General features: G+C 41.5%; 1 protein-coding gene across 4 annotated transcripts; it reads left to right on the forward strand.

The window, feature by feature from the left end:
- Nucleotides 1-254: 254 nt before the first annotated feature.
- Nucleotides 255-24,113, forward strand: HNRNPA3 (heterogeneous nuclear ribonucleoprotein A3). 4 transcript variants are annotated; one of them, XR_004647745.1, is made up of 15 exons: nt 255-409; nt 1,484-1,600; nt 5,333-5,435; nt 11,899-12,021; nt 12,111-12,257; nt 12,341-12,551; nt 12,798-12,887; nt 12,971-13,075; nt 13,171-13,251; nt 13,968-14,138; nt 17,010-17,135; nt 17,212-17,281; nt 20,989-21,065; nt 22,891-22,969; nt 23,784-24,113. XR_004647745.1 is itself a non-coding variant. In XM_034786467.1 (13 exons), the coding sequence occupies exons 3-12, from the start codon at nt 5,370-5,372 to the stop codon at nt 17,262-17,264; spliced, it is 1,173 nt and encodes a 390-aa protein (XP_034642358.1). In that variant the 5' UTR covers nt 255-409; nt 1,484-1,600; nt 5,333-5,369; the 3' UTR covers nt 17,265-17,281; nt 17,371-18,834. The 4 variants fall into 4 exon arrangements, 3 of the variants coding, with proteins under 3 accessions (XP_034642358.1, XP_034642359.1, XP_034642360.1); XM_034786467.1 differs by lacking the exons at nt 20,989-21,065; nt 22,891-22,969; nt 23,784-24,113 and adding an exon at nt 17,371-18,834; XM_034786468.1 differs by lacking the exons at nt 1,484-1,600; nt 20,989-21,065; nt 22,891-22,969; nt 23,784-24,113 and adding an exon at nt 17,371-18,834 and having other exon boundaries at nt 262-409.
- The last annotated feature ends 1,342 nt before the right edge of the window (nt 24,114-25,455 follow it).

Raw genomic sequence — 25,455 nt, forward strand, 5'->3', positions numbered from 1 at the left:
ATCCGAGTCATGGGCTCGGGCAGGGCGGGCCACGCGCGCTGCGCCTTCTGAGCAGGGAACATTCGTCTCTCCGCCCCTCCCCACGCTGTATCTTGTACGGATAGCCTCGCCTCCCCTCCCCCAGCTGTGGCCTTTCATACAGCGTTCTTGTTCGCAGCTTCCTTTCCCCCTCAGGGGTCGGGATCGCCCTGCGCCACCCTCCCCGGCTTCCTGGCGGGAAGGGGAGGACAGAAGGAGGCGGCCCCGCCACGGCGCGCGAAAGCTCTGCCGAATTCTCTGTGACTGAGCGCACGCGCTGTCTCGAGCCCGCCTCCCCTCTTCTCACGTGACCCCTCCTCTCCTCTCCTCTCCCTCTCGGCTCCATATTGAATTTGAAACTGAAGGAAACGAGTCTGGTCACAAAATGGAGGTAATCGCCGCCGCCGCGTTAGCGCCGCGTGGAGGGAGCGGGGCTGCTGTCCGGCCAGACACGAGGGAGGGATAGTGAAGCCGCCTCCCCCTGCGCTGCTTTCGTGCCCGGCCGAGCTCCATGCGGGTGGCTTTGGGACGGGAGCGCAGGCAGCTGGGTGTGTCGGGCAGGCTGGCGGCAAAACGGCCCCGCTTCCCCCGAAGGGTTTCCCCCGACCCAGCCGCCTCGGCGTTGCGAAATAGCGCACTGACCGAGGGCGGGGGGAGGGCTGCGCTTCAAGCTCCAGCCCCTCAAGCAATCGGGCTGCGGCCGCCATTTTGCCGCCCTCTGAGCACTCTACCCCCCGGGGGGGAAGATTGACACTATGGGTCCGGCCAGGAAACCGCAATGCTCGTAATAGCCCCCGGCCGGGAGGGTGGGGGTGGAGAGTGAGCCCCGGCCCCCCAGTAAAATCTCACCGCGCGCACCTAAGGGAGGGGCGTAATTTCCAGCAACCCCCCCTCTGCATCGACCAACACTCTCCAGTCGGCACCCGAGAAAGGCTGGGACACCCCCCAACCCACAGCTGCAAAATGCCATCCTGCTGCGCCCCCTTCCCCCTGTAGAGAAACCGCAAAATGCCATCCTTCTCACTGCACCTCCTGGGGGAGAAACCGCTATACGTGACACCTCCCCACCTCCAGAACAGGCTGGCAGTTGCACCCACAGCAGCACAATCCCCACTGTCCCCAGGGAGAGACAAATGTCTAAAGCCAAAGTCTGGCCCGGCCAACAACCAACATGCAGCTGCCACGACTCTGGGAAGAGAGACAAAGGAAGAGTCTCACACGGAATCTGATCCAAAGCCCATTGAAGTCAGACTCCCATTGACTTCAGTTGATTTTTGGATCTGGCCTACACTGAGAGTAAGATACAAAGCAAATCCTACCACCACCCATGGAAGATCCTGTAATGCCCCAGTTGTTGGCGAGAGCTCTTGCACAGCCGTTCCTTTCTCTGTGATCCATTGGGGAGGGATGTGGGTATCCCTGCTCAGTAGAACTCACAGCAAGATTCCACCACTCCGTTTCTCAGGTATCCAGGCCTGAAGCGTGTAAAAGCAACTAGAAGAAAGGGAGAACCTGGCTGCCTCCATTAGTAACTGCTACTACATAAGAGGCAGAGAGGAAACTCCAGACGATAGCATAACAGGTCAGAATAACTTTATGTGTAAGCAATTGTTTTAGTTGCTTCAGGGATGTTGCAGTTTGCAAATGGTAGGGGAGCTGTCCTACTGACATCTAACAGTGTGGATCATGATTAATATGGCTTGAAAATCCATGGTGTGCCTAATCAAATATTTTCCTGCTCTTCACAAATGATAATGCTGCTTACATTGGGAATGGGATGTCTGCAACAGTGTAAACCATTTACATTGTTTCTAGCCCAGTTTTAGTTCTGTTTATGAAACTATGTTTTAAAGGAATCTTCTTCAGATATATTTGCAATATATTATCCTTGTCAGAATTGGCTTAACTACAGCTGTGTTTAAATGCAGTGCCATAACTTTCTGTGAAACACATTGTAGATATAGCACTGCCAAATGTCATGCATGTTGACACTTCTGCATATTGCAAGCCTATCAGGCCTGCCTGCATCCCAGTTGATACTTCATGCATTCAACTGGCCTCTAAGCCAGGGGTGGGCAAACTTTTTGGCCGGAGGGCCACGTTGGGGGTTGCAAAACTGTATGGAGGGCGGGGTACGGAAGGCTGTGCCTCCCCAAACAGCCTGGCCCTTGCCCCTATCCAACCCCTCCCACTTCCTGCCCCCATCAAAACTCCTGACCCATCCAATCCCATCCCTCCCTTCCGCTTCTTGTTCCATAACCGCCCTGGGACCCCATCCCCTATCCAACCCCCCCTGCTCCCAGTCCCCTGACTGCTCTGACCCCTATCCACACCCCCACCCCCTGATAGGCTCCCTGGGACTCCCACACCTATCCAGCCCCCCCCTCCCCCCGCTTCCTGTCCCCTGACTGGCCCCCGGGACCCCTTGCCCTTTATCCAACCCCCTGGACCCCTTACCATGCTGCTCAGAACAGCATGTCTGGCAGCTGCGCCACCCGGCCGGAGCCAGACATGCTGCACTCTCCTCAGCAAGTGCGTGCAACCCTGCCACCCAGAGCGCTGCCCACACAGTGACATGACAGTGGGGAAGGGGCCGGGGGCTAGGCTCCCTGGCCAAGAGCTCAAAGGCCAGGCAGGACAATCTGGCCCACCTGCCTTAGTTTGCCCACCTCTGCTCTAAACACACAGTAGTAGTTCCTCCTGGGCTCCTGTGTTCATTGTGGCACCAGATTTTCAGGCAGCGTCTCCACCCTTCCTGCAGTGCTGGCCTGCATAGAGCCTAACTGGTGGTGACAACAGTGGCTGATAGGAAAGTGAGGGGATTTAGACCCTTAAAAAGGCACAGTAGAGGTCTAAAAGAGGGAATAGATTGGGGGATCTCCTCCCACACCTCTTAACAACTCCCCCAGGCATGTGTTAGCCCAAAACCCACCCATGCTTCCCTTTGGCAGCCCCTGACTGCCTCCAATTCGACCACGTGCCTCCTCCAGCTACCCATAATTCCCTATGTTCTTCAGAAGCAAGGACTAGACTCCTATTTTCTCCAACACCTGCTCTGAGGAATCTTGAGAGAGAAATTGGTGACTTTTACCTCTGAAATGACATACATGAAGCTGCACCAAACTTAACATTGAGGTAGACGGTGTTTGAGGACAATAGAGAAGCTCTGATAGTACTTCATAAATGCTCCTATAAAAGCTTTTATTTCTAAGCAGGATGCGTTATTTAAATCACAGCATTTAAATTTGGTTTAAAATCTGATCAAATTAAAGTTTGATTTAAATCTTGTCTTGTCTTAGTTTGCAGAATAAAAGTTCATTCTCGTTTAATGTAGAATCAAAACTTTTATTTATTGCATGCATTAAATGTGTAGACTGTCTACCTAAAAAGTTAATAGTTCTGTTTGGTAACTTGCACATGTGATGGTCAAACAGTTACTTGGTTTACTAATTACATTTTTCAAATATCATTGTTGGAATAAACATAGAATTGCTCCTGATTTACTAGATTCTACTGGATTGCTATATTTTGCCGAATGTTAGAATTAAATCTAAAACCAACATACAGTATTAAAACTATTTATTTTTCCCTTATTGGGGATTCCTATATTGGTAACAAAATGGGATAATTTTAGATTATTGATGCTTCTTGCCCCATGAAGAACTGTACATCTGACTCTTACTAACTGGGGTCTCTGCCTTCCCAGGATATTCTTCAGTGGCTGAAATAAAAGTACATTGAAATCACTGATTTACATATATCCTGTAAAAGCTAAGTATATAAAAGCTAAGTTTAGTAAACTGACTGAATTATCACGAGGGCAGAGGAAAAACTGTCCTTGTGTTTTCAGCTTATACTTTACTTCCACTTTAGAATACATTTACCAGAATATTTCACAGTTGAAATTTCATATGGTGACTAGAAAATTTAGATGTTGACTAAATCTGTGTGCAGTTGTTTCCAGCTATTCATTTAGAAGTGTAGAGGAAATTGAGGGCCTAAACTTCAGTATTAACTGAAATAGCCAAGGAGTAAAGGGGGACATGCTGCCTTTCACTTGTTAAAGGACAATAATCTAGTACAGGGGTTCTCAAACTTCATTGCACCATGACCCCCTTCTGACAACAGAAATTACTACATGACCTCACAAGGAGGGACAGAAACCTGAGCCTGCCCAAGCCCTGCTGCCTGGGTTGGGGGAAAATGGGGGAAGCAAAGCCCAAGGGTTTTAGCTCCAGTTGGGGGGCCTGTAACCTGAGCCCCACTACCCAAAGCTGAAGCCTTTGGGCTTCAGCCCTGGGATCCAGCAAATCTAACGCCATCCCTGGCGACCCCATTAAGGATCCTGACCCACTTTGGGGTTCCGACCCACAGTTTGAGAACTGCTGATCTAGCACATGAGTTAAGACACTTTTCAATCTTGAAGATTCTTGTTGACTACCTCCCTTATTTGTGACTGCATGTGCCCTTGGTAAGTGTAAGCCATTGCTTACAAGACAGATATTAGAAATGTTATAGGTTTTTAGCTTTAATTAAACTTACAACGGGAAACAAAGATAAGGCAAAACCATCTGACCAGTTGTACTCTACATACAAATCACTAGTGGTCAACTGACAGTGGCATTAGAGGATTCTTGCATTAATGTCTAAAGTAAAGCATTAGAGCAATATTTACTGTTATGGCAATTGTTTTTCCCATGTTATAGTGCTCCAGTCTTGTAGGCTACTTGCTCAGTGAGTAGAACACAAGGGGAAACATATCCAATAAAGTAGGGAAATCATCCTGTTAATAAATAATATTTGTTAAACATTGGAGGCTTTAAAGCAGTGGTAGGCAACCTGTGGCCTGCCAGTGGTTTACCCTGATGGGCTGCAGGTTGCCCATCACTCCTTTTAAAGGATATCCGGAATAGAATCTAAGACCAGAAATGAAATTTTATGTAGTAAGATGAATCATATATTGACTATGATAGCTATACAACAGCAGTCAGATTTCATGGTTTTATAAATCAACTGAAACATTTTTTTTCAGACCTCACTTCCCTAACTAGCAATTAAAGTAACTATCTTAAAAATAACCTAAAGGTTAAACACAAAAAACAAATCCCGTTGCAGCACTCTTCCTCTAAGCTTCCATCTACTGGCTTGTAACTTGTTCTATTTTTTTTATAGAGCTTTGCCCCATTGCCATACCCTGCCCCCCCTTAGTAAAGCCACTTGTTTGTTCCAACCCATGGAAAGGCATGCATCTTTACATATGGGGAAGAAAAAGACCCACAGAGGTAAATACTGACTCATACTACTTGTTTCCTAGGTTAAAAGGAGCAACTGAGTTAGTGCATCCTTCCAAAATGTCTGGGATCAAAGAGGAGAGAGATATTGAAGACTACAAGAGGAAAGGAAGAAGATCTTCACAGGTAGTGTTTCCTTTATTTCTTAAGTTCATTCTGGTTCTCCTATATGGGTAGATGAAAGAGTCTTGTCTGTCTGAATGTTTCTATGCCAGGTATGTAACAACACTTCACCATTCATCCCTGCTGGGCTCTATTAACAACTTGTTCAAACATTCCCATCCCTTGCATTACAAAAACCGAAACAAAACCGGGTCAAGCAACAAATTTGTTTGCTAAAATGTTATGTATAGTTTATTACTTCTACAGGATAGACTCTGAGAATGAGATAAAATCTGTACTTCTATTCTGTTACTATAACAAAATTTATCTTACAAATGCCCTCATAGTTGCTAATTTTCACTGAGGTGTTTTCTGCTTTACTGCTGATGCTCAGGAGCATCAGCAGTAAATTAATGAATTCTTGATTTTATTCAGAATTCCTTCCATTTGTCTCAATGAGAGGGAAGACAAGCTATCTGTAACTAAAATGAACAACAATTCTCTACAACCTCTGAGAATGGAAGTGAGACTATATCTCGTAAAAGTGATAACTTCCCTATCAGGTCCTTCGGCATTTTTAGTCCTGAGAAAAGACTTGGGTTTTGTAATCTTTCCTTGTAGGTCAGGTTTTCTAAACCTTTTATCACTTCTGTTCCTCTCTCTCCTTTGGACTTGCTCCAGCTTACCTGCATCTTTCCTAAAATGTAGCACCCAGAACTGGACCCAGTACTCCAGCTGAAGCCTCACCAATGCCAAGTAGAGTTGGAATATTACTTCCTATGTCTTACTTACAACACTCCTGTCAATACACCCAAGAATACTAGCCTTTTTAAACTTCTTCATATTGTCTCATTCAGTTTGATCTATTATACCCCCCAGATCCTCTTCAGCAGTACTACCACCTTCAGCAGTACTACCACTACATTTTGTAATTGTGCATAAGGATATTTTGTATCAAAAGTGGTCCTTAAACCTTTTAAAAACAAGGTTACAAGGTTAACTATTACTTTTTTGCATCTTTGGATAGAGTGTAACATCAGTCGCTCAGTCTCTGAACCCACAAGCAAAAAATGAGTTTAATGGTCATTTTAGGGCTGCAGATTTCATGGTGGTGAAAATGTTATGGATGTGGTTTCTCTGACTTCCATGCAGGAACGCTTTAGGTGGGTTGGCCTGCCAGCCTGGTGAAGAGGGGAGGCCCTGAGGATGGGGTATGTCAGAGCAAGCCTGCCCCACATTTGTCCCTCAGTGGTGGCTCCTATGGGGTAGGGCCTGGTTCTCCATTCAGGGCTTTGCAACATGGGCAAAGGGTCTCAGTGCCCCCATGACTGAGAAGTGACCAGGCCAAACCTGAGTGCTGATGTGATTCCATGCAATAGATTGCAATATCCAGAGCAGGGAGTCAGGCTAAGTCCTACAGGATGTAGGAGCTGCCATTGGGATGAATGTAGGGCAGGCTTGCTCTTCAGCCTCCATCCCCTTCCTTACTGGGCCAAGATTAGAGTTGCTGTGCAGAAGATAATGGTTCTGTTGTGCATGTTGGTGCTCCCTCAGCAGGGTGAGGAGGAGAACATGACAGAGGAAAGGCTGTAGACACTGGCCTATGATTTTAACAAGATACTATGTTAAAGTATTGTCTAAAAAATCACAACCTATGGCTTTTACTAAAGTTACCATGACTTGCTGATTTTCTTGATTAAAAATGTCATGACAAATCTGCACCCAGTTTTCCAGAGGACAAGTGTCTCCACCAAACACTGTCACTAACGGTCTTATTTTTGGTCTCTGAAAATACTTGGGGGTTGAATAGGCTTGGAGATTGAGCTGATAGATTCTTAGCTAGGGTTGGTCCCTGCAGATCAGTTGGTATACACTGACAGTGCCAATACAAGCTTCTCCACAGTTCCTATCTGCATGTCTTTTTTCCTGTTGATAAAGGATATTGATATCTTGGGCTGTGAAAACAGCACCTGTAAGTAATCTGGGAAAACACTGTAATCTAAGTGTTCCCCAGAAGCTGTTGTGCTATAAATATGAAACAAGTGAACTGGTGTTGGAGCTGCTTTCCAAAACGTAATTTGCTGTTGCACTTAAGTGCTTTTTAGTCTTCAGTGGCTAACTTTGTGTCTCCAGACAAAGCGAAGGATTCTCATGGAGTGCTGTGCGGGCTTGCAGAGGGGTTTTGGCAGCGGTTTCTACATGTAGGTGGAAATGCTGGGATCTGGGGGTGCCTGTACAAGGGAAGGACAGAGACTTAAGGAAGCGGCGCGTTCGCACCCGGCCATGTGTTGTATTTCGCCCCTCCCTCATGCGCTCCTGTTGTGGCTGCTTAGTACAAGGAGCCTGGGGTCTCCAAACAGAAAATGTTGGTCTTGCCTATGGGGCCAGAGACGCTGCTCCCACAGGAGAAAGAGGGACAGGCCCTCTCCCTCCTCCCCTTGCCAGTAAGCGACAGCTGGGTGCGCGCGCTGGTTTCAAGCCCGCCTTCCTCCTATCACGTGATTCCGCTTTCCTCTCTGCTCCATATTGAGGCGAGGGTGAACACGGCGACTCGTGTCCGGTCACAAAATGGAGGTAACCGCCGCCGCGTTAGCGCTGCGCCGGGGGAGCGCGGCAGCTGGCCTAGACTGCCGGGAGAGGGGGGGGGGGCTGGCGGCGGAGCGTGCCGCCTGGGCCGGGTGGAGCAGAAACTGGCCGCTCCCGCTCCGGAATTCGCCCCCTGAATAGGCGTCTCGGCGCCGCGAAATGGCGCGCAGCCCCGCAGTGTGGGCTGGGGGGAGGCTGCCCTTCCTCTACGCAAGGGGCTGCGAGCGCTTGTGCTGCGTTTCCTCTCCATTGCAACCACTGCTCGGGAGGGAAATGGAACAGGCTGACAGGAGTATAATATTCAGCGTAATTCTCAATCCTGGAGACTAACACCACAGTCCATCTCACACACGCATGAGGGACAATGCTGATCCCATCCGCAGGAAACTAACATCTAGAAAACCCCAGCCATCCGTCCCCAGAGAGAATGAAATCCTTAACAAGTTAGCCCCGCTTCCCAAGCGACAAACTCCCAGAAAAAAAAAATCTTCCTGGAGAGCTTCTTTAAAATAGAAACATCCCCCTTTCAGAACTCTCATGCAAAAAAAAGAGAGATGGAAAATCACTACGAGGAGAGTGCAGTACCCAGCAAAATACCTCCTGCCTCAGGGAGAAACTAATACACCAAGATCTCTTCCTTCTTGCCCAATGAGAATACAATACACAAGAAATCCCAAGGAAAGACTGCAGTTTGTGCAGGAACCAGGGGGAGAAAATGACACAGCAGAATTCCCCTACCACCAGCAATGACACTTTTCAGTTCTTCAGTCATATTTCTGGAGCATAGATAAGACCTATTTTTCTCTTATTTGTATATTTATATTAAAATGGCAGGCCTGATGCATGTTGAAAAACAAAAGGAACCGGGTCCACTTTTTCTCTTTGTAGGTCCCTTTTAACAAAGGAACCCAGCTCAGTTTTTCTGTTAGCAGGCTCAACTGCCAAACAAAATTCATGTTGAGATAGCTTTTCTTCGCACTTCCTTTTTCTCCATTACTGTGAGCAGGCAAGTTTGAAATATTCAAGACCTGTACTTATTATTGCTGTAAATTCAGTGCCTGCTAAGACTAAAACAGACAGGCACAGCAGGGAAAGGAGCATGTGTACATATACAATCAAAAACAAAGCTGGCTAATGTAAATGTAAAAAATATGTTGTAGGTTAAATACTGACTCTTTAGCATATGTCATGTAAAATTATGAATGCTGCTGATTGCATTATATTGCAGTTGTATCAAGCAATAATTACACCATGACTAAACTTGAACCTTTAAAAATTTTAAATACAAATGTAACTAAAGTATTTGGAGTAAAGGTACTCAAATATTTTCAGAGTCTGGACCATTTAAAGTATTTCATGACCCATGTCTCCCACTTGCAGTCACAGGACCCCTGAAACCCCCCTCTCTGCTTAATCATTACATAGTATTTGTATGGTAACTAAGTCGGTTGTTTTAAAATATAAAACTAATATGAGGGGGGGAATGCCTTTGGATACCTATAGAGTTTCTCATCTGAAAATGAGAGCCAGCTCTTCGTGAATCACCAGCCATTGGTCTTTGCACTATAGTTTGGAACCCACTTAATTGAATATTTCCCAGAAGTGGTACAAAATTCAGCCTTAAGCCTTTGTTTGCTAAGCACTCTTGAACAAATAACTTATAAATATGTTGTCCTTCAAAGCAGCCATATTGCATTCACTCAAAGGGAAATACATTTTTTTCCTGAAAAAAGCCAAATGACCTTCCCTAACCTGAGAGCAGGACTGGAATGCTCCACTTGCAGATTGGAGTGGCAGATCACCTCTGTCTGAGGCCAGGGTTACTTGATCCATAGAGTTGTATCTGCAATCAGCCATCCTTCAGCTTGCCCTGTGTCTGCCCCACATTAGCCTGTTGGGAGCAGATGCAGTGGTCCCTCATGCACATCCCCACTGTAGGGCTTTAATTGTGCACAGGGCCTTGTGCCAGCACTCCACTCTGGAGTGTTTCCTGTTTCTTATTTTGTGACTATGCCTTCATAAACATTAAAATATTCTTCTACTGCTTTTCCCACGTGAGCTGTTGTGTGAGTTGCCCAGTAGTCTTAAAGAGATCTAATCAACTTGAAACACTCTTTAATTTTTAACCTGCTATGTAATTTAGTAAAACCTGTGGTTACAATAATTGGTAAGTTTGCCGAAAAAATATTGTACATTGTCAGCACTTAGTCAGTTATCTCCTTCATTGCTTAAGTCACTTGAAACTAATAGGAAGGAGAAAACCCCTTATGTCTTTAAAACTTAAACAAAATTCAAAGTATACTGTTAAAGCAGTGGTTCTCAAATGTTTGTACTGGTGACCCCTTTCACACAGCAAGCCTCTGAGTGCGACCCTCCCTTATAAATTAAAAACACACTTTTTATATTTAACACTACTTTAAATGCTGGAGGCAAAGCGGTGGAGGCTGACAACTCGTGGCCCCCCCCCCCCCCCCATGTAATAACCTCGCAACTCCCTGAGTGGTCCCGACCCCCAGTTTGAGAACCCCTGGGTTAAAGAATTCCCTGAGAAGCTGCACTCTGGAAAACTAAACTGTGCATTTAATTTTAATAGCTCACATTAAAATTTAGCTCAACTAAACTAGAAACAAGCTTTTCCTTACTTTTGCTTTCCAATACAGTAGTTGTTCCTCCAGCTTTAACCTTGTTTCATGGGCCCAGCTCAAGAAAGTATCTTGGGGGCCCTTTTTTCACAGCATTGTTGTGAGATTAGTGTTTCAAGATACTTTACATTGTGGCCTTTTAGAAAAATGTTTGTTGAATGAAGACCTAAAATAAGCTTACACTTAATTCAGATTTCCAAAAATGTCTTAAATTTGATCTACAAAAATAAGTCATAGAAGATGTTCTAGCATGACCTAAATGTTCTTTTAAAATACTTGTAATTGCTTCACTAATTTGTATAAGATTCACATTTTTAAGCGCTGTCTTCACATGTCCATGCAGCTTTTTGCAGCAGTTTAACTAAATCTGTTTTTAAAATAACACCTTCAGGTAAATCAGTTCAACCCTGTCATATAGAGAAGATCTTGTTTCACTTTTGGACAAGGTGTGGGGCCACAATGCTTTTTGTTATACTTTCAGACTAACATAGCTAATGGCTGTTGGTGGATGGAATTGTTGCTGTCCAGTCAGAAAGGTTGGCAAAGGAGACATTTGAATCTTGCTATAAGAAAGCTTTTACAACTTTGTTTGCCTCTGTACAGGGGCCGAGATGCTCAAAAAGTGGCTGATTTTGTATATCTTAGTTTTTGGTTGCTTATCTTTGAAAGATCCCATCCTCTGAAAATTGGACCCCTTTATAGTGTGGGCTCCCAAAGTCACTTGTCACTTAAATCTAGCAAAACAGCATGTTCTCAGACCACTGAGACTCTGGACTTCAGTTCCTTGACGGTGCCCTTTGGCTTGGTGTCTTGCTTTATTTTTAACCCTGTAGAAGTTATTTGCCAGTATATAGTGGTGGCTCACTTATAATGAAATCCGTAGGATATAGTTCCTGAGACTTGCAGATCAAATAGCATTAACATGCCATAGATATTTGGATACACTTTAAAAATAAACTGTTTGATTCTCTTGTATCTCCCTTAAGTATGCCAAACTTGTAATATTAAAATTCAAAACCAAGTTCTAGCCTGCTAAACAAAACCACACATCACTAAAGAAGCTAACCAGTGGAATTACTTAAACCTATTCTTCTTCACCAAATGTTAAACGTTTTTTACTGTTGTGAACAAAACTTATTTAAATATTTATATTATGAAAAAAAACTCAGAAGAATTGTTAGTAATGCTACCAAACTTGTTAACTTGATAGGACACAAGTGTTTGGTGTAGCTTGCTGAGAAAATGTCTTGTTTTTGCAGGGCCATGACCCGAAGGAGCCAGAACAGTTGAGAAAACTGTTCATTGGAGGCCTGAGCTTTGAAACAACAGATGATAGCTTAAGAGAACATTTTGAAAAATGGGGCACGCTCACAGACTGTGTGGTAAGTTGTCATAATTCAAAAAATGTTTCTGAAACAATGTAAATATCTAAATGTAGTAAGATGATAGCATGTCTCTTATGCTCTTGTAGGTGATGAGAGACCCACAAACAAAACGTTCCAGAGGCTTTGGTTTTGTGACATACTCTTGTGTGGAAGAGGTAGATGCTGCAATGAGTGCTCGACCACATAAGGTTGATGGGCGTGTGGTCGAGCCCAAGAGAGCAGTTTCTAGAGAAGTAAGTCATAACTTAATTTGTACTGAGTATATTAAGAAGTCATGAGAAATATAAAGTACTAAATATAATTTCTGGCCTTCTAGGATTCTGTAAAGCCTGGAGCACACTTAACAGTAAAGAAAATATTTGTTGGTGGAATTAAAGAAGATACAGAAGAGTATAATTTAAGAGACTACTTTGAAAAATATGGCAAGATTGAAACCATAGAAGTCATGGAAGACAGGCAGAGTGGAAAGAAAAGAGGATTTGCTTTTGTAACTTTTGATGATCATGATACAGTTGATAAAATTGTTGGTATGTGACTGTTATAGAATGTGAAATTACTTGAAATAGTATAACTGATTTTACACAGACCTGAACCATGCATGGAATGTGTTATTAGTAAGCAAATAGTTGACCGAAAGCATGCTACAAGAAATATTGCATGTAATATAATCTTTGCTTTTAACCTGTGCTTATGCTTTTACTAAAGCTTTGTGTAGCTCATGTTCTAGTGAACAGTGAAAACGAGAAACTATTTCAAAATTGTTTATTTTCTAGTTCAGAAATATCATACTATAAATGGACATAATTGTGAAGTGAAAAAAGCACTTTCCAAGCAAGAGATGCAGACTGCTAGCTCACAGAGAGGTAAGTTTGAGGTGGTGCATAATGGGCTATTTTTTACATAGCTTAGTTTGCATTTCATTTAATATATGTAAAATGTCTTGTAGGTCGCGGGGGTGGCTCAGGCAACTTCATGGGTCGTGGAAGTTTTGGAGGAGGAGGAGGTGGTGGTGGTGGAAATTTCAGCCGAGGAGGAAACTTTGGTGGCAGAGGTAGATGATTGAGTCTCTTTCATATTTCATCAAAATGAGATGTTGGCTCAACCAGACTTGTATTTGTTCATGAAAACCTCTTTTCTTTCCACCAGGAGGCTATGGTGGCGGTAGCGGTGGTGGTGGGAGAAGTGGAAGCTTTGGGAGTGGTGATGGATATAATGGATTTGGCGATGGTAAGCATATCCTAATACCACTTGGTCAGAACTGGCTTTGGACTTTGGAAAGTGAGGTTATTTTGGCAGTGATTGTTTACTTGGATATTGTGCAACATGAGTTGAATGACTTCCTTTTGATATTTTTTTTTTCAGCGCAGTTACATGTTCCCTAGATGAGCAAGCTGGTAAAAATGAAACTGATCCAAGTGTAAACTGAGCCTTAAACACATCTACATTTAAGTAAATGATAGTCAAATAATTCATTGAGTGAAAACAGTTAAATGAAAGCTAACTTTTTCCAGTCCCTATGCCTGTTACAGCTGAAACCTCAAGGGTCAGATATGACAAGATGACATGAAAGTTGACTTAATATCTGAGGTTCATATGTAAAAGATTTCATAAACTTGTAATCTTAGCAGACTTGGGTTTGGATAAGCATCCAAACCAGTGTCTGGACAGAACTTCTGGAAGTTTTCCATCAGCGAGATGTGTAAGTGGCACTTCTGCCTTTGAAAACAATAGAGGAAATAGAACAGTAGACTATTTTATAATTAAAGCTACTTTATTGCTTTTGGTACAGACACCGATTAATGTGTTGTGACTTACTTAGCTATTAATTTATCAAAGAATGTTCTTGTAGCTGAAAAAACTTAGCATTTCAGTTGCAGCATACTTATTCTACTTAAATCTATACCTAATTTTTTTTGGTACACTGACTAATCTTTCTTTTTTAGGTGGGAACTATGGAGGTGGCCCTGGTTACAGTAGTAGAGGGGGTTACGGTGGTGGTGGTGGAGGACCAGGATACGGAAACCCAGGTGGTGGATATGGTGGCGGCGGTGGTGGTGGAGGAGGAGGAGGTGGTGGATACGATGGTTACAACGAAGGAGGAAATTTTGGTGGCGGTAAGTAGTAGTTGCAGATCTTTAAAATGTAGCCTATAGCTCGCAAATATAAACTATATAGAACCTAAAATTACGGGATATAGTAATGATTTCTAGAAATGACAGGTTAGGGTTTGGCCCCAAATATAATCAACATAAGGATATTGCAGACAGGGTAAGCGAACTTTCCTTATGTTTATACTTAATTGTACAGTCTTCCATTGCTCAGGAATTTTTTATAAAGAGCAATGACCATAATTTTTGGGGTGGAGGGGGGGAGTAGCAGGTAGAGGAGAGACTTTTTTCTGATGTCTTGAGCGAGGAGGAGTAGAGAATTCCCAGGACTATGCCCAACTTAATATATCAAAATTCTGTATAACGTGGCATGAAGGTATTTAGTTTAATCTTTCATAACCTGCAGACTAGTGCTATTTTGGCCAGAAAGTTAAGATACAAAACTTACCTTCCTCCATCCTGTGACCTCAGCAAGGTTTGAACATCAAAGTCTGTATAAGACATTTAAATACTAACACTAAGTATTTCAGTTTATTGCATTTTCTTTCATTAGAAAATGAGTGCAAAATTACTAATTAGACTGCAAAAGTCAGGAAATTAGTCACTACCACTGTCTTGATATGTAAACTATATTTGACAATTACATATAGGTTAACTATTAGCAAAAGGTTGCATTACTAAGTCCCTGTGTGTTATGAATGGGTAAAGAAGGGAGGGGCATTTTTGAAAAGTTGAAATATCACCAATGTCTATACATGCAGCTTTCAGTGAGGACACTCTCAGTGTTTTTGGTTACATAATGGTGTATTAGAATAAAGACCAGGTCTACACTACACGTTCTTGCTAGTATAGCTGTATTGGTCAGGAGGGTGATACCTGATCAACATAGCTGTGCTGGTAAAAATCCTTACTGTAGGATGCAAGTACACTGGCAAAACTCTGCTTTTGCCAAATGTAGCGTACATCCCTTGGTGTCTGGAATAAGATATGCCAACAAAAGCAGTTGTGAAGGTACAAGCTGAACTCATACTAGGAGTACTCTGCCATTGTAATATACCCCTATAAAGCCCACCTCAGGCTTGTCTATGGGGGTGTGAGTTGCAGTATGCACTAAACTAGGGGTCTGCAACCTTTCAGAAGTGGTGTGCTGAGTCTTCATTTATTCCCTCTAATTTAAGGTTTCGCATGCCAGTAATATATTTTAATGTTTTTAGAAGGTCTCTTTCTATAAGTCTATGATATATAACTAAACTATTGTATATAAAGTAAACAAGGTTTTTAAAATGTTTAAGCAGCTTCATTTAAAATGCAGAGTCTCCTGGACCAGTGGCCTGGGCAGTGTGAGTGCCACTGAAAATCAGCTCGCGTGCCACCTTTGGCACACATGCCATAGGTTGCCTGCCCCTGCACTAAACCATTGTACTGTAAATACCCTGCGTAGGCCCTAGTAGCATGAGCATAAAAGCTACCTAGTTCACATTAATGTACTCCTGGCAGTGCATGCCACAACTCACTCCTGTAGCCTGCCCTGGGGGCTGTGTAGACCTGGATGAGTCTGTTTTGAAAGGAAAGGAAGTCCCTGTCAACATAACCAAAATGTCTCTTTCCACTAAGTTCAATCAACTTGATTGGAAACCCTTCCAAATACCAATATAGACAATTGTAATGTATTTTATATCTTATGAGCTTATCTGGCTTGATTGGAAAACTTTTTGCTCATGTTGATAGGGTTTATGGGGCTTTTATACTCTCGAGGCATTGCAGTGATTAATAGGATTAGCTCACTGATTAACAAATTGGCTTTTCAGTTGATTTAATTAAGCCAGTGGAGCCCCTTTTGGAGGAAACTTTCTTAAATCAGTGTAGAAATGGCTAATATAAATTTAGTTAAACTTGGTGATATTAGTTCAGCCACTCCTACACTGACTTAAGAGCCCTACAAAGGCATTGCACTACTTAAACCAGATAGGTGTAACTAATTTGTTTTTTAATCAGTGCACTTTCTATATATAGATCTGGCCAAAGGCCCCAGTTAAGCACATTCTTAAGAACAGGGCTAATCAAGCCATTAATGGTTAACTGGCCTTTTTGGATATAGAATGAGGAGTGGGGCCTGAATTGATAGTTTGTTTTTCCTATAGGAGGGGTGGGGGGAAGCTCTCTGCAGTTTTCCTGGATAACTTTTCTCTTCCAAGACTGGTTTGGTAGCTAGTTAGCGGCTATCAAGGACTTGAAAAGGGTTCATCTTGTTTAACTGTTCTCTCTAACTGTAGAGCCTTCATCTAGCGATGCTTTTCGGCAACTAATATAGCAGTATTTGTGGGTTCGCACTGTTAAGTTCTGCCTTAAAGATACTGAATTACAGGTGGAAAGCTGTTAATTTGAGTAATTATGGTTAGGGCGCCTCAGTAGAAAAACTGACTTTCTGCCTTAATGGAGGTAGAAATAGGAGTGATATAATGGTGTGAATGCTTGGTCAAAGACAAGGTAGTACATGTTCTCTTCCCCAAGATGGTGTTGAAAGTTGGACTAGCATGGGTTAGGGTGAGGCTGTGGCAAGCCATATGACCAGAATTTTGTAAAACTTGATTATGAACACTAATTGTCCACATTGCTCTCCCTCATAAGAAAATTAAGACCCATTTCTTACTTCCCCCTAAATCAGAAGTGATGTTTCACGTTTTTCTTTTGTGGGTGGGGAGGGGAGAGAACTTCTATGTTGAGGGCTACATTAACAATACCAGTTTTGAGTTTGCCTTTCACTTCTGTGGCTTAGGTATACAACCTGAGGCCAATCAGTGGGGTTCTTCAGGTTTTTGTGTTTGAAGCTGTCTTAGCTGGTAAGTTTGAGATGATTAAAAATAAATTTTGTTTCAGGTAACTATGGTGGCAGTGGAAACTATAACGATTTTGGCAATTATAGTGGACAACAGCAGTCAAACTATGGACCCATGAAAGGAGGTGGCAGTTTTGGTGGCAGAAGCTCAGGCAGTCCCTATGGTGGTAAATATAACTCTTTGAGCAAAAAATTTTAAATGCTTGCAAAGAAATTTTACGTAAATATATATGTTATTTGTAGGTGGTTATGGATCTGGAGGTGGCAGTGGTGGCTATGGTGGCCGAAGATTCTAAACTGAACCAGAAAAAGGGTGGGTATAGTATACATATAGATGACAATGATGATGAAGAATATACAGCTGTTCACTGAGTAATAATTTTCTTATCCTGTATTCAACAGGCTACAGTTCTTAGCAGGAGAGAGAGAGCGAGGAGTTGTCAGGAAAGCTGCAGGTTACTTTGAGACAGTCGTCCCAAATGCATTAGAGGAACTGTAAAATCTGCCACAGAAGGAACGATGATCCATAGTCAGAAAAGTTACTGCAGCTTAAACAGAAAACCCTTCTTGTTCAGGACTGCCATAGCCACAGTTTGCAAAAAGTGCAGCTATTGATTAATGCAATGTAGTGTCAATTAGATGTACATTCCTGAGGTCTTCTATCTGTTGTAGCTTTGTCTTTCTTTTTTTTTTTTTTTCTCATTACATCAGGTATATTGCCCTGTAAATTGTGGTAGTGGTACCAGGAATAAAAAACAATTAAGGAATTTTTAACTTTTCAATATTTGTGTAGTTCAGTTTTTCCACATTTAGTTCAGACTTTAACAAAAATAAAGAAATGTAGTTTAGGGTGTTTCTTGTTAATAGAGAAGATTGATGCATTTCTCAATTACCATTTTGTGTTAACTTTAACTGTAGAAACACCTGATTTGCAGTTTAAGGGGTCTAGTCTCAATGCATATATGTAACTCCCATTGACATGAGTTATATATATATATGCAAATAGAGATAACATATGTTGCGTTATAGTTTGTTTTAGATGTATTATTAGGATTGAGTTATTTAAACTAGTGTTTGTGAATGATAGAATTAAGCTTACTTTCAAATGAAAATTTCAAATTACTTTTTGTTTTGTGCATATTTTTTAATTTGTGGTTCTGTATTAGTGCTGGCTCTGCAAGAAAATAAGGCATGACAAATATTTTAACAAGACTTTCTTTAGCTACATAAAAACTGCCTCCAGTCTCATTTTGAGATGTAGGGGATACCTGCAGTCTCTTGTTCAAGTTCTGGGTGAAGAGGAGATGGACTTGCTTTTACCTTTTTCAAATTCTTGTAAAGCTCAAAAGGGTGAAACTCAAGTGCCTATTACCTTAGGGTATGAAGTTAGATATTTTTTTGGATGAAATTGTGCTTTGAAGAGAACAGCCATGATGTCTTTCTCTTGAATTAACTATTTCACTTGAAAGTGCTGTAGTAGTGAGAGAATAGGTATATGTTGTAAAACCATTTAATGGCTATATGCTTCCTTGTATACACCCTAGGCATTTTTTCTGGACACATCCTTCTGACTTGGAACAAAGAGTAGCACAGGTATAATCCCTGACAGTCTCAGGTAATTCATTAAAAAGCCTCATGATGATGGGCAAACTGTCATAGTTCAAGTATTTTACTTCTGAAGAAATGGGTTCAAGTAAGGGATTTAGGGCTATTTAAAAATAAACTTGGCCATATTTTAGTGGCAGGAAATCTTATTCGTTCCATTGTTTGGGCTAGATTTGATACCAGCATCCGTTTGCTTAAGAGACGCCCATAATCAATTCAGATATGATACACTGGATGGTGGCGGTGTATCAAAGTGGAATACAAGCAGAATAACTGGGTAGGTGACAGTAATGCTGAAAAGGATCTGGGGGTTATAGTGGATCACAAATGAGTCAACAATGACGAATTTGCAAACAGGACTAATGTTCTGGGGTGTATTAACAGGAGTGTCTCCATGTAGGATATGGGGGGGAGGGGTGGTGTTAATTGTCCCTCTGCTTGGCACTGGTAAGCCTCAGCTAGAGCATTTTGTCTAGTTCTCGGTGCCACACTTCAAGAAAGGTGTGGATAAATTGGAGAGTTAAGAGGAGAGCAACAAATAAAAGGCTTAGAAAACCTGACATGAGGAAGGGCTAAAAAAACTGGGCATGTTTAGTCTTGGGACAAGAACATGGAGGGGGGAACCTAATAAGTCTTCAGCAACGTTAAGGGTTTTTACAAAAAGGATGGTAATCAATTGTTCTCAATATGTACTAAAGGTCGGACAAGCAGTAATGGGCTTAATCTGCAGCAAGGGAGATTTAGGTTGGATATTAGGAAATCCTGTTTCACAATAACAATAGTTGAGTTCTGATATAGGTTTCCAAAAGAGGCTCTGGAAAATCCTTTTAAGAACAGGTTGGACAAAACCCTATCGAGGTTTACTTGGTCCTACCTCAGCACAGGGGGATGAAGTTGATGACCTCTGAAGGTCCCTTCCAGTCCGCCATTTCTGAGATTGTGATATATATAGCCCTAGCAAGTATGCTTAATGCCTTACTCTGAACCCCAAATTCAGGCACTGGTCATCCTTTCCTCTACTTGATTTGACTTTTCTCTCAACTCTTGCCAGAGCAGTGCTTTCTGTCATACAGGCCCAGAAGAGTAGGGATACAGTCAGTAGAAGAAAAACCCCAGACATTTGACAGTATGTGATGCTCAAATTGATCTCACCTGTTTCACCTCTGAGTCCAATGTGCGATATAAGGTAAATGCAATTCCAGCACAGGAATCCATCTTCAAAGATGTTATGAAATGGCTTAAGTTACAACCAGTCAAACTACAATAAGTTACTATTTAAGAGGTTGTAGAAGAAATAAAAATCAATACAATCATTAAGCAATGTTGCCAAACATTGTTATGGGTGTGTTCAAATTTCAGAATACTAAAGAAACAAGGAACACTGTCAAGGTTGCTAGGCACCAAACTGGATTTTTTCCTCCTCTGCTCAGGTTTTTTTCCTGTGGGAATGTTCTAAAATGATTTTTTTTATCTCTAGTTTTAAAAAACCCCAATAGTCCAGTATCTGCATGAATCCAGATATAGTAAAATGGCATGCATTGAGATGGGAGTTGAAAAGGTAGCACTTAAATGAGATATTTAAATCACCTCCAAGGAGCTTGTAGACAATGGCCAAACTTTAAAAGGTACATCAAATCTGGCATCTGATCTGGATACTTGCAACATTGGGGGTGAGTTCTGCAGACACACAACATTTAGATCACTCCTTGACTTGCATGTGCAAATGCTTGTTAACAAGGAGTTGGGTAGACTTGGCTCTGCATCTGATTGTAGGGAAAGAATTAGGATGGGTTGAGGTAAAGTCTTGACAGTGTTCTTTTTAACAAGGCCTCTGTAGCTGCCCTGTAACACTTACATTAGTTTCAAGATTATCAACAAGACTCCTTTGCAACTTGAAACAGTTGAAGTCTGCAAGTGACCCTCTTAAATGGGTGGGGTAGCTTAGTTGTGGTATGCAATATGGAAAAGTGTAAGCTGTGAGACAGTGATTAACCAGCTTTAAGAACCTAGGATGTACTTCTTAGCAAAGTATGGATCAAAGGACTCATAAGACAGGACTTCAGCAGCCTATTGAGTATGGACAAGTCAGCATAATTAAAGAATGACAAGGCAGCAGCAGCAGCAGCTTCAACTTCCAGAGAAGTGAAGGCATAAGATACTGTGCTGATAGTGAGCAGCTTTCCAAAGGCTAGTTAAATCTGCTGAAATATCGAAGAAAGTCTAGCAAGAGTTCTTCACCTTTTGGAACCTCCTTGAGTGATAGCCACTTGAGTTGACACAAAATCAATAGGTCTAGCATTTAGACCTGAAAGGAAGGGCAATGAGATAGGTAAGGTTTTCCTTTAAAAATTTTTCATGAATTAGAATAGTAGTGTTTTTTTTAAACAAGATAAGAGTAATTTATTTACATTGCAGGTTGAATGAGAAGCTGCAGCTTGACAAAATGAGGAATGTCTTTGCATATCCTCTTCAGTTCAAAGGTTTCTGACTAGGTAAGACTTGTCCTGTACAACAAGCAGCTGATCATGACCCTTTAACTCACTCCCTTTTAGATTCTCTCTCTCTCTCTCTCTCTCTCCCGTCCTCCCCTCCCCCCCTTATTAACTTGTATTGAGCTTTTTCCTAGATAGGAGAAAGAAGTACATTAGCAAATCACAGCATTTGCTGCTCCGAATTAAAGATATTTTTTGAGGGTGTGAAAGCAGTTCTATATAATTCATTTTTCAACTGTCTTGCAATAATATGTGGATCAGTGTTTGAGCAGTGTACTATAGTCTTCCCACTGTTAAAAGCTTCTAAACAACCTTTTGACCACAATTCAAAATAGTCTTTAACATGGTGGCTGTAGAGTATTGCAGATGAAAGCATTCCTCCTATTAACGAGAACAATCTGTTCCTTTGCAAAAGTCTAGGCTCTCTAATGGCATTAGTAAATTAGCAAAGGCAGTTTTTTCCTTAGAATGTCCTATAACAAGTAGGGATCACTTAAAGTGGATTTTAGCCCAAAACAACGCTTTTATTTCTGTGGGGACAGAACAATAAAATAACTTGTTCTCTCTATTTTGCACACAAGTCCTTGACTCTCTTGGACATTTGCTGTTTTTTCTGTGTTCATTTCTCAAGGCCTGAAGCTGTCATGGTGGGGAATATTTCCATTGTAGCCCTTTTTTACACTGGAGTCTAGTACCTGTTTTCATTTAAACTTTTCAGTCAGATAAAATATCTACTAGTTTTTATTTTTACTTTAAGACTGCTTTTCAGTGAACAGTCATAGTTCAAATACAACTCAGCCAGTATTGTCTGCTTAAATTGCACTAAAATGAAAAATTCAAATGAACACATTTCACTTAGTTTTAGCTGTTAAGTGTTCATATATGGATTTTGATTAGTACTAGAATCCCACTGATTGAGTCCTGGCAACATCTGCCTGTGAGCACCTAAAAATTCAACCTTTGAAAACACTGGTGTGAATCATTCTTAATAGTTATTTTTAGATGGCATGTTTGTAAACACCATGAAAATCTCATTTAGTGCATTTTTTACAAATTAAATGAATGACAGTTATATTCCCCCACCCTAGGTTGAGCCAAGGTTGAAAAGGTAGCTTTGTACTGAGGCAGAAGGTTCTCGATACCAGTCATAGAGTACTAGATACCCTTGTTGCATCTGGTGACTAGCATCCTTTCTTAGCCAGAGGTTGAAAAATGCTTGTGCCTGCCTGCTGTAACCTTCCCAACCCTGGCTAAGAGGAACCTCTTCTAATCTAGAAGTGACCCTTTGTTGATCATATGCATTCAGATCATCGATTGATTTGCTGCAGCCTGCCTATAGCATCTTCAAGTGTTAAGAACATACGGGGTATCTAGGTATACAGTTCCTGGAAAGTATTTAGTTCAGTTGTAAGAGCTATAGATTGATATATTGGTTCTCCTTACGATGACTCCAGAAAATACACCTCTACCCCAATGTAACGCAATCCAATATAACACTAATTTGGATATAACTGGGTAAAGCAGCACTCCTGGGGAGGGGGGGCCGCTACGCGCTCTGGCAGATCAAAGCAAGTTCGATATAATGCGGTTTCACCTATAATGCGGTCAGATTTTTTGGCTCCCGAGGACAGCGTTCTATCGGGGTAGAGGCGTAGCTACAAAACATCAGTCTTTTCTGTAGATTTATGTGCTTTGGAGATTTTCTTAATATTTTAAGTGTAAAGCTTGGATATCCGAGTTTTTGAAATCAGCTTCCCAATATCAATATGTAAAATATTGAACTAATTTACTTCTGCTTACTGTCTTCCAATTGCTTATGTTGTAGTTTCATCAGACAAGGAGATGAAAGAATTATTTTAAAGAAAAGTTGGACATATGTTATACCAGAATATATGAATTTCCAGGTAATCTTTACATAGGCGCTTTAAAGAGTGAGGATTGTCCTTTTTTCATGGACAACACTTCCCTTTCTCCAAACTGGGATCCACTTCAGATACTGGAACCAATTTACTTGGTGCAGTTGCTGAACTAGCAGTAGTTGCCATGCTTGTGAACAAAGTCACTGCCATACCAGTTTCTAATTGGTTGCTTTGTAAAGTACTTTAGGATACCAAGAGTATGAAATATGCTAGATAAAATCAGATTATAATAGAGAGGATCAATCTTAATTTGCTATCCTTGCTATCAAGGATAAAGAGTTACAAGGCATTTGTTCCTACATTGCAACTTTAATGGGAAACTCCATTAAATACTTACAAGTATGAAAACTCGTGTGTGTGTGTGTGTACACACGCACACTGTCCTGTTTCCCAACGGGGGGCCCAGTTTGAGGCAGAGTAAGACTGGAATTTGGTTTGCCACTAGAAACTATGGAAATCAGTCTGAAAGTTTTTAATTAAACTGGTTATCTTATATTACAACTTTTGAAACAGTCTGGTTTCCAGTATTTTAGTGGGTGGAGGGAAAGATTGTAGTCCTTCCCTGTATCAGAATGTCTCAATGCCTTGGCTTACCGTCTCTTGGCTATATGTTTAAGACACTTTGTACAACGAATAAAATAAGTTATTTCACTGGAGTATTCCTTTTTAAATATCAATCTGATCTCATTTATCAACACTTTTATTTTAAAAATATGCTTGAACATAGTGATACAAAGTCAGTCTGGGGTATGCTAACTTTCTAATGTATCTGATTCTTTTTCTACTGTGGATGCTGCAGGTTGATTCCTGTACCTCTAAGAACTTTTTCCTGAACTCAGTGGTGCAAGTCTATCCATCATAGAAGAAAAACGACCCTTCCGTAGAGGATAATGTCACAAGATTTGAAAACAGAAATTAAATCTATAATTAAAATGTCAGATAAAGGCTTAAAGAATAATAGTGTAGTGAAACTTTACAGTTTGCATTCAAACAAGTTTTAGAAAAGAACATCCATAAATGTTAACTATATATATCAAAATATTGTCGATAATGCATTTCTCATTTTCTGTACGAGAATGAACTGTAAATTGTCATGACTTTTTTTATTAAAAGTTCTCTTTTTTGAGTAGTGTGTGTCAGTAAGATCTTTTGTTGTCTTCCTATAGTACTGTAGAAGTAATTAAATTTAGAGCCATTCAAAGGAGGCTTGTGGCCAGAAGCAACCCTTCTAATGCTATTTGACTTGAATGAAATGTGTGGTCTTAATTCATTAAAGTCCTGGTCCAGTGTTCGCAACACTTGGAACTGGAGGGGTTGACCAGGAAATTAATTGGATCTGCATGGGGATTTGAGAGTATAGTAGGTCAATGTTGTGTAACACTGGCAGGGTTGCATAGGAAAACTTGCACTGCCACTGCCCTTGTAACTATCTAGTATTTTCATGTGTGCTGAAATCACCCTTTAAACTGGAAAGCTGTGCATGTGGAGGTTTTGTGGCGAATGTTTTTTAGGAGAGATGAGGTAGGATATGTTAGGTTTAACATAAGACCTTAACAAGTTCTAACTTGCTAGAAACACTCCCCCCAAATTTCTTCCCTGGATTGAGCCTGTGATGTGCCCCACTCCTCTGCCAGGTCTTGGCATAACCATCTGCCCCTGGATTTCTCAAACGTGGTTGTGAGGTGGTTATGTGGGGGGATGCGAGCTGTTAGCCTCTATCCCAAACCCCACTTTGCCTCCAGCATTTGTAATGGTGTTAAATATATAAAAAGGGTGTTTTTAATTTATGGGGGGGGGGGGTAGCACTCAGAGGCTTGCTGTGTGAAAGGGGTCACCAGTACAAAAGTTTGAGAACCACTAGCCAATTGATAATAGGACAAATTATGACCACACTTGGGGTGGGGAGGGGAGAATAATTACCCCCATTTAAATGGTCCACTGCCAAGCAACTGGGGGTAAGATTGTAACTGTGGGAAGTGAGGAAGGACCATCTCTTCCGCACAAGTTCAGAGAGCTTTGATCGATGTGAGGGCTTAATTGCTGAGGGAATGAACATATGTTGTCCCTCAAAGCAGCCTACACATGGGATAGTATGCTCTTTTGGTGCAGTTACAGTTGTAACTAGCACAGTTTAAGGATATTTAAGGTAATATTACTACTACATAAAGTACAGATTCAGTATCTGAAGCTGTTTTGTTTCTTCACAAAAATGCTAATTTAGTAGTGTTTATAATGAATTTGGGTGAATGTAGCACTGGAAGCAAACTAGAGTTACAAGATAATGTTTTACCATTTATAAAACAGTCCTCAATTGTTTTAGTTGCCTAACACTTTCTTTTATAAGTCTTTTGTGACTTCTCATACCTCTGTTTACATTGGGCTTCTAAAATGTACCCAGGAGAATGTCCTCCAGCTAAAGTGCCTTTTCTTTTTGCATGCAGAGGTGTAGCCATGTTAGTCCCAGGATATTA

The sequence above is a fragment of the Trachemys scripta genome, chromosome 11, assembly GCF_013100865.1.
Source record: "Trachemys scripta elegans isolate TJP31775 chromosome 11, CAS_Tse_1.0, whole genome shotgun sequence".
NCBI lineage: Eukaryota > Metazoa > Chordata > Testudines > Emydidae > Trachemys > Trachemys scripta.

Bases quoted from the DNA above. Each gene is read 5' to 3' on its own strand.
- HNRNPA3 (XM_034786467.1), top strand. From the start codon at position 5,370: ATGTCTGGGATCAAAGAGGAGAGAGATATTGAAGACTACAAGAGGAAA. The intron at 12,258-12,340 runs GTAAGTCATAAC...CTGGCCTTCTAG, and splicing joins AGAGAGCAGTTTCTAGAGAA to GATTCTGTAAAGCCTGGAGC. The intron at 17,136-17,211 runs GTAAATATAACT...TGTTATTTGTAG, and splicing joins CTCAGGCAGTCCCTATGGTG to GTGGTTATGGATCTGGAGGT.